The sequence below is a fragment of the Mizuhopecten yessoensis genome, unplaced genomic scaffold (assembly GCF_002113885.1).
Source record: "Mizuhopecten yessoensis strain PY_sf001 unplaced genomic scaffold, ASM211388v2 scaffold2205, whole genome shotgun sequence".
Taxonomy (NCBI): Eukaryota; Metazoa; Mollusca; class Bivalvia; order Pectinida; family Pectinidae; genus Mizuhopecten; species Mizuhopecten yessoensis.
Window position 1 is genome coordinate 2814 of NW_018404430.1, and position 15504 is coordinate 18317.

A 15504-nucleotide genomic window follows, 5' to 3' on the forward strand; every position below is an offset into this window, starting at 1 on the left:
GATCAATAATACAAGTTACCTTTTGTTTGGAGTTTCAGCAAAACATTTTAGTGAAGACGTTTCCACTACGGTCTCACAGAACGACACAACTGGGTCAGCCACTTTGATGTCTAGAAATATAAATAATACAATTGATTATTTCTGAACATTTCCTCAGGTTGGTTAGTACGAATTGTAGAAAGGCTAGTATGTATTACAGCCAAGTGTTTAATGTGACGTTTTGGTGACTTGTACGATATGTACCCTGTCATCTTCATCAGACAAATGACCAGTGAAGCTTATGTACACAAAGGTGTAAAATATATACAAGTTGGTGATATACAATCGAAGTCGTTTCAGATTCGCTCTAAGCATATGTACACATAGTTGTCACACATGTACGAAAAGACAAGTTATACCAACAATTTGATTTGGCTAGGCTCGTTAACAATTGATTGGATAACTAAGACTGACAACACGTAACAATCTGGAGTAAAACAAGGTTTTTAAATTGATAAAATACAATCATCAAGTACATCATAGCTGCTTTAAATTTGTGAGCTCCAGGGTCAAGTAGAATGTTAACTCGAGTAGATCTATACATGGTAAATTGTTATCTTTGAAAGGGGCATAGTTATGTCAACAAAATGGTTGTTCAGATTTCTCATTTTCACCTTTTTATATAAAATAACATCTTGGAACACGTGCCAGTCTATCTAATATGGACACATACATTGAACTTTCAATAATGTTTCTGCATAAAAACCACAAATTACATATCCATGTTTATGGTACTTACCGATTTCGGAGTACATTTTCCTGAGATCATGCATCACACAGTCCAGGTAAAGTTCACCTGTACCGAGGATGATGTGTTCACCAGATTCCTCAACCTGTCAACAGTCACACTTCAATGTGTTAAAACTTTTCCTTTATCTCTATTCAAATTGCATGCAAAAGAAAAGCAGTTTTAACAGGATCAAAAGAATGACAACCATATTATATATTCAAAACATCTGATAGATCCTCAAATAACATCGTCATACCTTAGTATTCAAAAGAGGATAACTCTTGTTGACCTTTCGTAATCCATCCAACATTTTGGGTAGTTCTGACGGGTTTACCGGTTCTACTGCGATCTTCATCACTGAGTTTGTGTTAAACTTTAAAGGCCGGAAAATGTGAACCTGTAATATACAACAATACCTATAGCTGTAAGTCTGATATACTCCTGTGAACCTGTAATATACAACACTACCTATAGCTGTAAGCCTGATATACTCCTGTGAACCTGTACTATACAACAATACCTATAGCTGTAAGTCTGATATACACCTCTGAACCTGTTATATACAACAATACCTATAGCTGTAAGTCTGATATACACCTGTTAACCTGTCATATACAACAATACCTATAGCTGTAAGTCTGATATACACCTGTTAACCTGTCATATACAACAATACCTATAGCTGTAAGTCTGATATACACCTGTGAACATGTCATATACAACAATACCTATAGCTGTAAGTCTGATATACACCTGTGACCCTGTTATATACAACAATACCTATAGCTGTAAGCCTGATATACTCCTGTGAACCTGTCATATACACCAATACCTATAGCTGTAAGTCTGATATACTCCTGTGAACCTGTCATATACACCAATACCTATAGCTGTAAGTCTGATATACTCTTGTGAACCTGTAATATACAACAATACCTATAGCTGTAAGCCTGATATACTCATGTGAACCTGTAATATACAACAATACCAATAGCTGTAAGTCTGATATACTCCTGTGAACCTGTAATATACAACAATACCTATAGCTGTAAGTCTGTTATACTCCTGTGAACCTGGAATATACAACAATACCTTTAGCTGTAAGTCTGGTATACTCCTGTGAACCTGTAATATACAACAACACCTATAGCTGTAAGTCTGATATACTCCTGTCAACCTGGAATATACAACAATACCTATAGCTGTAAGTCTGATATACACCTGTGAACCTGTAATATACAACAATACCTATAGCTGTAAGTCTGACATACTCCTGTGAACCTGTAATATACAACAATACCTATAGCAGTAAGCCTGATATACACCTGTGAACCTGTAATATACAACAATACCTATAGCTGTAAGCCTGATATACTCCTGTGAACCTGTCATATACAACAATACCCATAGCTGTAAGTCTGATATACTCCTGTGAACCTGTAATATACAACACTCCCTATAGCTGTAAGCCTGATATACTCCTGTGAACCTGTCATATACAACAATACCCATAGCTGTAAGTCTGATATACTCCTGTGAACCTGTCATATACAACAATACCTATAGCTGTAAGTCTGATATACACCTGTGAACCTGTTATATACAACAATACCTATAGCTGTAAGTTTGATATACTCCTGTGACCCTGTAATATACAACAATACCTATAGCTGTAAGCCTGATATACACCTGTGAACCTGGAATATACAACAATACCTATAGCTGTAAGTCTGATATACACCTGTGAACCTGTTATATACAACAATACCTATAGCTGTAAGTTTGATATACTCCTGTGACCCTGTAATATACAACAATACCTATAGCTGTAAGCCTGATATTCTCCTGTGAACCTGTAATATACAACAATACCTATAGCCGTAAGTCTGATATACTCCTGTGAACCTGGAATATACAACAATACCTTTAGCTGTAAGTCTGGTATACTCCTGTGAACCTGTAATATACAACAATACCTATAGCTGTAAGTCTAATATACTCCTGTGAACCTGTAATATGCAACAATACCTCCAGGAGTCATTAAGTGGACACTGCAGATAATGACGTTTTTCGTTAATCAAGGGGCTATAACTGGTTGTCAAACTTGGCAGAGTCCTTAATGCGTTGAACCCTGTTAGTAAGTTTGAAGACAATCAGATAATATTTGCGAGAGTAAATGAACTGGGCCGGCAGATAATGACGTTTTTCGTTATTCAAGGGGCCATAACTCCCCCAAGTAAAGTCAAATGAACATCGTTCTTGGCCGAGCCCTTCAGTATTGAACCCTGTGTCCAAGTTTGAAGAAAATCGGTTACCATTTGTTGTAGTTATTGCACAGAAACAAAACCCAGCAGATAACTGCATTTTCCGTTATTCATGGGGCCATAACTCCGCCAAATGGGGTTATAGAACTTGGCCAAGCCCTTTAGGCATTTAACCCTGTGACCAAGTTTGAAGAAAATCGGTTAATATTTGTTGTAGTTATTGCATGGAAACGAAGAGCGGCAGATAATGACATTTTTCTCCGCCAAATGGGGTCTGCTGAAAGTGGTCATCGAACTTGGCTGTACCCTTAAGGCATTTAAGACAATTGATCCCTGTGACCTTGAATATGGGCAAAGGTCATTTATTTGAACAAACTTGATAACCCTTCATCCCAACATCCTTCTGACCTATCATCACCCTGGACCTTTTGGTTATACAGAAGAAGTTGATTAAAGGTTTTTAAGACAATTGACCCCTGTGACCTTGAATATGGGCGAAGGTCATTCATTTGAACAAACTTGGTAGCCCTTCATCCACACATGCTACTGGCTAAATATCATCACCCTGCGGCTTTTGGTAATTCAGAAGAAGTCATTAAAAGGTTTTTAAGACAACTGACCCCTGTGACCTTGAATATGGGTGAAGGTCATTCATTACAACAAATTTGGTAGCGCTTAATGCCAACATCTTTCTGGCCAAATATCATCACCCTGGACTTTTTGGTTATACAGAAAAAGTCATTTAAAGGTTTTTAAGAAATTGACCCCTGTGACCTTGAATATTGGCAAAGGTCTTTCATTTGAACAAACTTGATAACCCTTCATCCCAACATCCTTTCTTGCCAAATATCATCACCCTGGACATTTTGGATATTCAGAAGAAGTTGTTTAAATATTTCAACATATTTGACCCCTGTGACCTTGAATATGTGTGAAGGTCATTCATTTGAACAAACTAGGTAGTGCTTTATCCCAGCATGTTATTGACGAAATATCATCATCCTGGGCCTTCTGGTTATTCAGAAGTTCTTTAAAGATTTTAACATATTTGACCCCTGTGACCTTGAAAATAAGCAAAGGTCATTCATTGAAACCATATTGGTAGCTCTTTATCCCAGCATGCTACTGGCCAAATATCATCAGCCTGGGTCTCTTGGTTATTCAGAAAAAGTCGTTTAAAGTAAAAAGTATAAGACGGCCAGGTATCACTACTCTATCAGTATAACACTGATAGATGTCCTTTGTAACAGGATTACTACATGTGTCTATGAGCTTATAAGCAGACTTACCTCGTTATGACCAGATACATCTGTTATAGTGGCAGTCTTCACTATGGGTTGATCTATCCCCTCTATCATCACCCAGTTCCCAGCAGGCACTCGGTTTACCTCTACTTTGTACCTGTAGCAATACATATTAAATGTACATTTGATACACCTCACATTGTACCAACAACACACTTTTTGTTCACCTCAATCTTGTATATATAGCACACATGCTAATTTATCCCTATGAGGCCATTCAGGTCTGTGTGTATATTTTGAATGGATGGTTATAGTTGTGAGTTGTCATATGGTTTACATTCTACAAAATCAGTTGTCATATTCTGTAATTCTGTGCCATCAGTTGTCATATTCTGTAATTCTGTGCCATCAGTTGTCATATTCTGTAATTATGTGCCATCAGTTGTCATATTCTGTAATTCTGTGCCATCAGTTGTCATATTCTGTAATTCTGTGCCATCAGTTGTCATATTCTGTAATTCTGTGTCATCAGTTGTCATAAAATGTCACTACAGTACACCATCATTTGTCATAATATACAGGAGGTCCAATTATGGGCCTGCATCGTTCACCTGGAATAAATCTCACACTAGTAACCTTAAAAGTGATCTAAAACAAAGTTTCAAGCAAAATATCAGTATTTATGATTAAAAGTCATTTAAAAGAACCTGTTAAAAGATTTTAAAACATTTCACCCTTTGACCTTGAAAGTCGAACAAGGTCATTATGTTTAACAGATTTTATAGCCCTTCATTTCAGGATGCAACTTGAAAAATATCACCACTCTATCCTTTTGTTTATTAAAATTAGGTCATTTAAATATTTAAACATATTTGACCAAATGTGGCATTGAAAGTAAGTCAAGGTCATTCACATGGAAAAGCTTGAAAGCCCTTCATCCAAGCATGCTACTGGCAAAATATCAATATTCTGGGCCTTATTGTTATTCAGAAGAGGTCGTTTAAAGATATTTTTACAAATTTGACCCCATCTGACCTTGAATATAAGTCAAGGTCATTCATTTAAACAAACTTGGTAGCCCTTGATCACAGCATAATAATGACCAGATATCAACATTCTTGGCCTTATGGTTATTCAGAAGATGTTTAAAGATTTTAACATATTTGACCCCATGTGACCTTGAAAATAATTCAAGGTCATTCATTTAAACAAACTTGGTTGCCCTTCATCTCAGCTTGCTACTGACCAAGTATCACCATACTGGTCCTTTTGATTATTCAGAAGAAGTTTATTTTAGATTTTTTAAGACAATTGACCCCAGTGACCTTGAATATAAGTGAAGGTAATTTATTTGAACAAACTTGGTAGCCATTTATCCCAGCATGCTTCTGGCAAAATATCATCACCCTGGGCATTTTGGTTATTAAGTTGTTTAGAGTAAAATATTGACGCTGGACAGACCATAGACGCCACACCAAAACATAAGTTCACCTGGGCTAATAATCTAAACCATCAGTTGTCATAATATGTATCTACATCATCAGTTGTCATATTCTGTAATTCTACATCATCAGTTGTCATATTCTGTAGCTACACCATCAGTTGTCATAATCTGTAATTCTACACCATCAGTTGTCATAATCTGTAATTCTACCCCATCAGTTGTCATATTCTGTAATTCTACACCATCAGTTGTCATAATATGTAATTCTACACCATCAGTTGTCATAATCTGTAATTCTACACCATCAGTTGTCATAATCTGTAGCTACACCATCAGTTGTCATAATCTGTAGTTACACCATCAGATGTCAATAATCTGTAGTTACACCATCAGATGTCATAATCTGTAATTTTACACCATCAGTTGTCATAATCTGTAATTCTTCACCATCATTGTGTCAAAATTAAGTACCTATACCCTACAAATACACCATCAGAATGTGAGCGGCCCTTTGATGGTTTCTCTTGTATATTTTTTGGACACCAGTTGTTATAAAGATTGACTGTTTTAAAACCCAGGTCCTATGGGACAGATATTGTACCTGGCTTCGGAAATCCACAGCCTGCCAACCTGACCAAACCGTGAGTCTTCCTCGTCCTGGAGTGAGTAGTTCTCGCCGAGAATCTTTACCTCCTGGTTAGCATACAGTGTGCCACTGATTACACGTCCATACACGTGGAAACTTGTGGCATCCTGAGTAGGAAACAGTTTGGTTGTGTGCACCATCAGTGGGCTCTGAAAACACCATTATAAAGTTATAAAAGTCCACTGCTAATACAGACAAGTGACTACTTCATACTTCATTGTAGAAAGCTACCAATATCAATGATAATCCTCTGGAGACCTTTAAGGCAAAGTTCCCACAGCAAACATTGTATCACTGGAGTATTTCAAGTGAGATATGCCTTCACAAGGAATGAAAGAAAAGTGCTTTAACGATATAGCCTGCACATCTTCATTGACTTAGAAAATTAAAGTAGCTACGATCACTTTAAGAATTCGAAATATGTTTCATACCCAAGGGAAATGTGACAAGTTCTGCGTCTTTACCCACTTAAATTCTCAAAATTAGAACAGTAAACAAAAAAAATAATAGTAAAAGGTGCAACTAACTAACAGCCTTTTTTCTCTTGTTGTAAACAAATGACCTTTGAACTTACATCAGGGTCACATGTACACATGACCTCTGCCAGATCCGAGTCACTAGATCCTGTGTAAACATGTTCTATCTTGTTCTTAGCGTTGTCAGCTGGACTGGGCAGATGTTCAACACACATGTCAACAAAACCTGGGGAAAAGATATCTATCTGTTTACAAGCCAATGAGAATAAATGTTTATATAAACAAAACCTGGGGGAGACGATACATATCAACAAAACCTGCGGGAGAAGATACATATCAACAAACCTGGGGGAGAAGATACATATCAACAAAACCTGGGGGAGAAGATATACATATCAACAAAACCTGGGGGAGAAGATATATTTCAACAAAACCTGGGGGAGAAGATACATATCAACAAAACCTGGGGGAGAAGATATGTATAATGTAATCAAACCTTGGGGAGTAAATATTTATGTTAACAAGCACTGAGGAGTAAATATTTATGTAAACAAGCACTGGGGCGTAAATATATATGTAAACAAGCACTTGGGCGTAAATATATGTGTACACAAGCACTGGGGAGTAAATATTTATGTAAACAAGCACTGGGGTATAAATATATATGTAAGCAAGCACTGGGGAGTAAATATATATGTAAACAAGCACTGGGGGGTAAATATTTATGTAAACAAGCACTGGGGCGTAAATATTTATGTAAACAAGCACTGGGGCGTAAATATATATGTTAACAAGCACTGGGGAGTAGATATTTATGTTAGCAAGGACTGGGGAATAAATATTTATGTAAACAAGCACTGGGGAATCAATATATATGTAAGCAAGCACTGGGGAGTAAATATTTATGTAAACAAGCACTGGGGCGTAAATATATATGTTAACAAGCACTGGGGAGTAGATATTTATGTTAGCAAGGACTGGGGCATAAATATTTATGTAAACAAGCACTGGGGCGTAAATATTTATGTAAACAAGCACTGGGGCGTAAATATATATGTAAACAACCACTGGGGAGTAAATATTTATGTAAACAAGCACTCGGGCGTAAATATATATGTAAACAAGCTCTGGGGCGTAAATATATATGTAAGCAAGCACTGGGGAGTAAATATTTATGTAAACAAGCACACGGGCGTAAATATATATGTAAACAAGCACTGGGGCGTAAATATTTATGTAAACAAGCACTGGGGCGTAAATATTTATGTAAACGAGCACTGGGGCGTAAATATATATTTAAGCAAGCACTGGGGCGTAAATATATATGTAAGCAAGCCCTGGGGAGTAAATATTTATGTTAGAAAGCACTGGGGCGAAAATATTTGTTAACAAGCACTGGTGAGTAAATATTTATGTTAGCAAGCAGTGGGGCGTAAATATTTATGTTAGCAAGCAGTGGGGCGTAAATATTTATGTTAACAAGCACTGGGGAGTAAATATTTATGTTAGAAAGCACTGGGGCGTAAATATTTGTTAACAAGCACTGGGGAGTAAATATTTATGTTAGCAAGCACTGGGGCGTAAATATTTATGTTAACAAGCACTGGGGAGTAGATATTTATGTTAACAAGCACTGGGGAGAGCAGATATATGTCAACAGTGTTCAGGAGTATCAATTTTTTCTAGACCTTACCTGTAAAATCTCCGAAGAATCTTCGACACACAATACGTAACAAGGGTCGGATATTCAATTTTCTCTCTTCCTTCGTCAATGAGATACCTAGTTCGTCACACAATCTGGGTAAACACTCATCAACATCCCCTACAACCTACAACAACAAAACAATCAATACACTCAGCTTACCCCGCAACAACCTACAACAGCATAACAATCAATACACTCAGCTTCCCCCCAACAACCTACAACAACAAAACAATAAATACACTCAGCTTACCCCCCCACAACCTACAACAGCAAAACAATAAATACTCTCAGCTTACCCCCCAACAACCTACAACAGCAAAACAATAAATACACTCAGTTACCCCCAACAACCTATAACAACAAAACAATAAATACACTCAGCTTACCCCCCAACAACCTACAACAACAAAACAATAAATACACTCAGCTTACCCCCCAACAACCTACAACAGCAAAACAATAAATACACTCAGCTTACCCCCCAACAACCTACAACAACAAAACAATAAATACACTCAGCTTCCCCCCAACAACCTACAACAGCAAAACAATAAATACACTCAGTTACCCCCAATAACCTACAACAACAAAACAATCAATACACTCAGCTTACCCCAAAAACCTACAACAACAAAACAATAAATACACTCAGCTTCCCCCATACAACCTACAACAACAAAACAATTAATACACTCAGCTTACCCCCAATAACCTACAACAACAAAACAATTAATACACTCAGCTTCCCCCATACAACCTACAACAACAAAACAATCAATACACTCAGCTTACCCCCCAACAACCTACAACAGCAAAACAATAAATACACTCAGCTTACCCCCCAACAACCTACAACAACAAAACAATAAATACACTCAGCTTCCCCCCAACAACCTACAACAGCAAAACAATAAATACACTCAGTTACCCCCAATAACCTACAACAACAAAACAATCAATACACTCAGCTTACCCCAAAAACCTACAACAACAAAACAATAAATACACTCAGCTTCCCCCATACAACCTACAACAACAAAACAATTAATACACTCAGCTTACCCCCAATAACCTACAACAACAAAACAATTAATACACTCAGCTTCCCCCATACAACCTACCACACCAAAACAATTAATACCCTCAGCTTACCCCCAACACCCTACAACAGCATAACACTAAATACACACATTCTACTCCCCAACAACCCACAACAGCATAACAATAAATACCCTCAGCTTCCCCCATACAACCTAAAACAACAAAACAATCAAAACACTCAGCTTACCCCCAAAAACCTACAACAGCATAACAATGAATACACTCAGCTTACCCCAAGAACCTACGACAACAAAACAATAAATACTCTCAGCTTCCCCCATACAACCTACCACACCAAAACAATTAATACCCTCACCTCCCCCCATACAACCTACATCAACAAAACAATTAATACACCCAGCTTCCCCCATACAACCTGCAACAACAAAACAATCAATACACTCAGCTTACACCCCAACAACCTACAACACCATAACAATAAATACACCCAGCTTCCCCCATACAACCTACATCAACAAAACAATTAATAGACTCAGCTTCCCCCATACAACCTAAAACAACAAAACAATCAATACACTCATCTTCCCCCCAACAACCTACAACAGCAAAACAAAAAATACACTCAGCTTACGCCCAATAACCTTCAACACCAAAACAATAAATACACTCAACTTACCCCCAACAACCCACAACAGCATAACAATAAACACTCATCAACATCCCCTACAACCTACAACAACAGAACAATTAATACACTCAGCTTTCCCCCAATAACCTTCAAAAGCAAAACAATAAATACCCTCAGCTTCCCCCATACAACCTAAAACAACAAAACAATCAAAACACTCAGCTTACCCCCAAAAACCTACAACAACAAAACAATTAATACACTCAGCTTTCCCCCAATAACCTTCAACAGCAAAACAATAAATCCACTCAGATTACCCCCCACCAACCTACAACAGCATAACAATAAATACACTCAGCTTACCCCCAATAACCTTCAACAGCAAAACAATAAATACACTCAGATTACCCCCCAACAACCTACAATAGCATAACAATAAATACACTCAGCTTACCCCCAACAACCTACAACAGCATAACAATAAATACACTCAGTTTACCCCCCAACAACCTACAACAGCAAAACCATCAATACACTCAGCTTACCCCCCAACAACCTACAACAGCAAAACAATAAATACACTCAGCTTACCCCCAATAACCTACAACAGCATAACAATAAATACACTCAGCTTACCCCCAATAACCTACAACAAGTGCTCTCTGCACCCTTGAAATATGTCAAGGACCAATCGCTAGGCTGATACCTGTCCTCTGAAGATTACAAAGAAGAGACGCCCAACTTTAAAGCCTGTCAATTTATTTTTACTGCTACGTGACCGCGAGATTCTTTTGATGTACATCAAAGGATCGAACTAGTCTTCTTGTCTCATCAACAAGGTGGCGCACCCGGAGCCTTCGTTTTTGCTACGACATATTCCAGGGGTGTAGAGAGCGAAAGTGGGCATAACCCCTTGATATCGAGGATGCTCCCCCCCACCCAACAACAACAACAATAAAACAAGAGGCCCAGGGGTCTTAATAGCTCACCTGGTATTTTATTTTCAATTTAAAACCTGCTGAGTACCATACAGGTTTATCAAAGGAGTACAAGAAGCAAAGTTGCAAGAAGAACTACATGTAAATCTGTTTTGGTGGGGAAGTTACCAAGAAAATGAGTTTCCATGTTATGTCCCAGGGAGGTAGCCTCCAGGGGTTGGTCTGGACCTCTGGGGGGCACATATATACCCTGTTTAAAACTTTTCAGACCTCATTTGGTTTGTACAGAAAGGGACAGATTTTTCTCTATTTCCACTATTGGGCCCCGCTCCTCTGCACGGGGATGGGGGCACATCCTCCATTTATAGATATTAAATTCCCTTTGCCCAAATATGCTCTAGAACAAGTTTGGTTGAAATCCCTTCATCGGTACAAAAGGAAAAGGATCTTTAATGTTTTCCTCTATTTCCCCTAATTGGCCCCACCCATCTACCCCAAAGAAGGGGGCTAACACACCTCAGTTTATACAAAATTGATTCTTTTGTCCCTAAGCATGCTTCAGACTGCATATGGTTTAATTCCCTTCACTTGTACAGTAGGAGAAACATTTTCTTCTATTTCCCCTATTGAGCCCTGCCCCCATGTCTCCAGGGGGGCAACACCCTCTGTTTATACAAATTTGACGCCCCTTTGTCCAAAGATGCTCCAGAACGACTTTGGTCAAACGCTTTAATTGGTTGAAAAGAAAATGATTTTGAAGATTTACCTATTTCCCCTTATTTGGCCCCGTCGCTCTGCCCTTAGGGGAGCCACATCCTCCATTTATACAAAATTAAATTCCCTTTGACCAAAGATGCTCTAGACCATATTATTTAAAGGCATATTGTCAAATTTATCCCTTTTGGCCCTGCCCACCTGTCCCCAGGGGGGTCAGGGACTTCATTTGTTCAATCTTGAATCCCCTTCCCCTAAGGACGCTTCCTGGCCAATTTGGTTGAAATCTGCCCAGTAGTTTCTAAAGAACTAGAACTTGCCCTATAACTTTAATCTGTAGAACTTGCCCAAAAACAAATTAACCTATTCCGAAATACTTGTTTTGGACAAATAATGAGCATATATGGTCCAAATTGCTGCTAAGGAACCTCCTAGCAACTGCTGTAACCATATTACAATGTAAAATTAATAAAAAATTGAGTTAAACACCAAAACACAGCTTGCCCAAAAATGTTAACCAAGTGGGACGGATACGCCATGGGTACTGCTATNCCCCCCCCCCCCCCCCCCCCCCCCTATTCTTCGAATAGACGAGCTAAAAATCAGTCCTACTTACTCTTTCACATTTTAACAGCTTTCTTCATGTTTTCTGAGTATTTTCAATAAAATCATAATTTATGACATCAAAGGAAACTCATTTTTGAGCTACATTTTACTGCTATGTGATTTCCTAAATTGTGTATCTGGCAAGTGATGACTGGATCAATGTAAATTAAGAAGACACCTTTGAAAAGGCAGACAAATGCATTTGATTAATTCTTCAGATTGTCTAGTGCAGCTCAATTTCTCTTTAAATATTAAATAATTTTGTGTCATAATATACTCTGTTACATCTTTGAAAGTAGAAATAAACTTTTAAAAACAGTTAATTCTGTATCAATTAAAAAGTGGTGGTAATTTACATTTTGTAAATAAAGCTTCTCTGGTATTAAATACTATGTACTTTACCTGTGAGAATAGTTTATATAATGGTTCCAGGACAAACTCCACGAAACCTCTCTGGTATTAAATACTATGTACTTTACCTGCGAGAATAGTTTATACAAGAGGCCCAATGGGCCTGCATCGCTCACTTGGTATTAATCTCACAATTGTAACCTTAAAAGAGGACTAAAATAAAGCCACAGGCAAAATATTAGCGTCTTGACTTACTGTTTTAAAGATATTTGACTCCAGTGACCTTGAATATAAATCAAGGTCATTTATTTGAACAAACTTTGTAGCCCCTCATCCCAGCATGTTACTGGCCAAATATCATCACCCTATGCCTCTTGGTTATTCAGGTGAAGTTGTTAAAAGAATTTAACATATTTGACCCCTGTGACCTTGAAAATGGATGAAGGTCATTTATTTGAACAAGCTTGGTAGCCCTTCATCCCATCATGCTTCTGGCCAAATATCATCACCCTAGGCATATCGGTTATTCAGAAGAAGCTGTTTAAAGGTTTTAACCATATTTGACCCCTGTGACCTTGAATATAAATCAAGGTCATTTATTTAAACAAACTTGGTAGCCCTTCATCCAAGCATGTTACTGGTCAAATTTAAGCACCCTAGGTCTATTGGTTATTCAGAAGAAGTTGTTTAAATGTTTTAAACATATTGACCCCTGTGACCTTGAATATAAATCAAGGTCATTTATTTGAACAAACTTGGTAGCCCTTCATCCCAGCATGTTACTGGCCAAATATCATCACCCTATGCCTCTTGGTTATTCAGAAGAAGTTGTTTAAAGAATTTAAACATATTTGACCCATGTGACCTCGAATATAAATCAAGGTCATTTATTTGAACAAACTTGGTAGCCCTTCATCCCAGCATATTACTGGCCAAATATCATCACCCTAGGCCTCTCAGTTATTCAGAGGAAGTCGTTTAAAGGTTTTAAACATATTTGACTCCAGTGACCTTGAATATAAATCAAGGTCATTTATTTGAACAAACTTGGTAGCCCTTCATCCCAGCATGTTACTGGCCAAATATCATCACCCTATGCCTCTTGGTTATTCAGAAGAAGTTGTTTAAAGAATTTAACATATTTGACCCCTGTGACCTTGAAAATGGATGAAGGTCATTTATTTGAACAAACATGGTAGCCCTTCATCCAAGCATACTTCTGGCCAAATATCATCACCCTAGGCCTTTTGGTTACTGAGAAGAAGTTGTTTAAAGTAAAAGTCGACGCCGGACGGACGCCGCACCATGCCATCGGCCTTCGGGCCAGGTGAGCTAATAATGGTTCCAGGACTCTTTGGTATTAAATACTATGTACTTTACCTGTGAGAATAGTTTATATAATGGTTCCAGGACAAACTCCACAAAGCTTCTCTGACATGTGCTGTGTGGCGGCTTCTTGGTGAATTTCCTCCTGTGTAAAACAAATCACAATAACTGTTACTAACAATCAAAGCTGACAATACACAACATTTAAACAAAGATAGTACAAGAAAATACGTTGGAAATTGTCATTCTTGTAAAGCATCTATATATAATTTACTCACGTTTTGCTGTTGAAGTACATATCTCCCCACAACCGTCGAGCAAACTCCTTCTCGTTGATGCCCCCTGAAAACATCAATCACAACTTATCTTATTGATGTAAAACATTACCCCCTTTCAACAGTCATATTAATTTACTAAATTATTCTTAACGAATACAAGTGGCCCATGGGCCTTAACGGTCACCTGACATCCGATTCAAATTAGGACTGTCATCCAGGGGCCAATTCATACTTTTCGTCGGTTCGAGTGACCTTGCTGCATCGTCCATTAATTTTTCCTTGTGAACACAATAACCTCAGTAAATATGAACCGATTTTGATGAAACTTTGTATGCAGCTTTGTGTCAATGAGATCTTGGATGAGTTTGAATACCGGACCAATTTGACCATAACTTACATAGATATTCCCCTTGGTAATTATATTATTGTTGGACCCTGTGAACACGATAACTGAAAAAAATGGGTGTGACTCAAATTTTGACCCAAGGGGTCTGTTTTGAACAAACTTGCTAACTGTATGTCTTCTGTTCTTGGTTAAAAGAAACAAGTAAAAGAGTAAATCAAGGATTTATTAAATAAGGCACATGATTTTAATAGCACCTTGTTAGTAGCAAAAATGTGTCATGAATGAAAACAAGAGGCCCAATGGGCCTGCATCGCTCACCTGGTATAAAACTCACACTTGTAACCTTAAAAGTGATCTAAAATAAAGCTACAGGCAAAATATCAGTATTTATGATTAAAATTCATTCAAAAGACCGTTATTTTTTTTTTAACATTTCACCCCTGTGATTGAAAGTCGAACAAAGTCATTATGTTAAACACATTGTATAGCCTTTCATCTCAGGATGCAACTTGCAAAGTATAAACATCCTGGGACCCATGGTTATTCAGAAGAGGTTGTTTAAAGATTTTAAACAAATTTGACCCCTGTGACCTTGAATATAAGTCAAAGTCATTCACTTTAACAAACATAGTAGTCCTTGATCCCAGCATATGCTACTAACTAAATATCAACATCCTGAGCCTTTTGGTTATTCAGAACAAGTTGTT

The 15504-nt window shown here is 37.7% G+C and overlaps 1 protein-coding gene across 1 annotated transcript in view; it reads right to left on the bottom strand.

The window, feature by feature from the left end:
• Positions 1-15: 15 nt before the first annotated feature.
• The window catches only part of LOC110445292 (116 kDa U5 small nuclear ribonucleoprotein component-like), a 56842-nt gene continuing 41353 nt past the window's right edge, over positions 16-15504 (bottom strand). Inside the window, exons 13-21 of the mRNA XM_021489831.1 lie at positions 14452-14515; positions 14228-14318; positions 8537-8672; positions 6942-7069; positions 6323-6516; positions 4323-4434; positions 1026-1166; positions 779-872; positions 16-110 (exon numbers count right to left, since the gene is read on the bottom strand). Of these exons, the coding sequence (XP_021345506.1) occupies positions 16-110; positions 779-872; positions 1026-1166; positions 4323-4434; positions 6323-6516; positions 6942-7069; positions 8537-8672; positions 14228-14318; positions 14452-14515 (1055 nt within the window). The remainder of the gene's footprint in view (positions 111-778; positions 873-1025; positions 1167-4322; positions 4435-6322; positions 6517-6941; positions 7070-8536; positions 8673-14227; positions 14319-14451; positions 14516-15504) is intronic.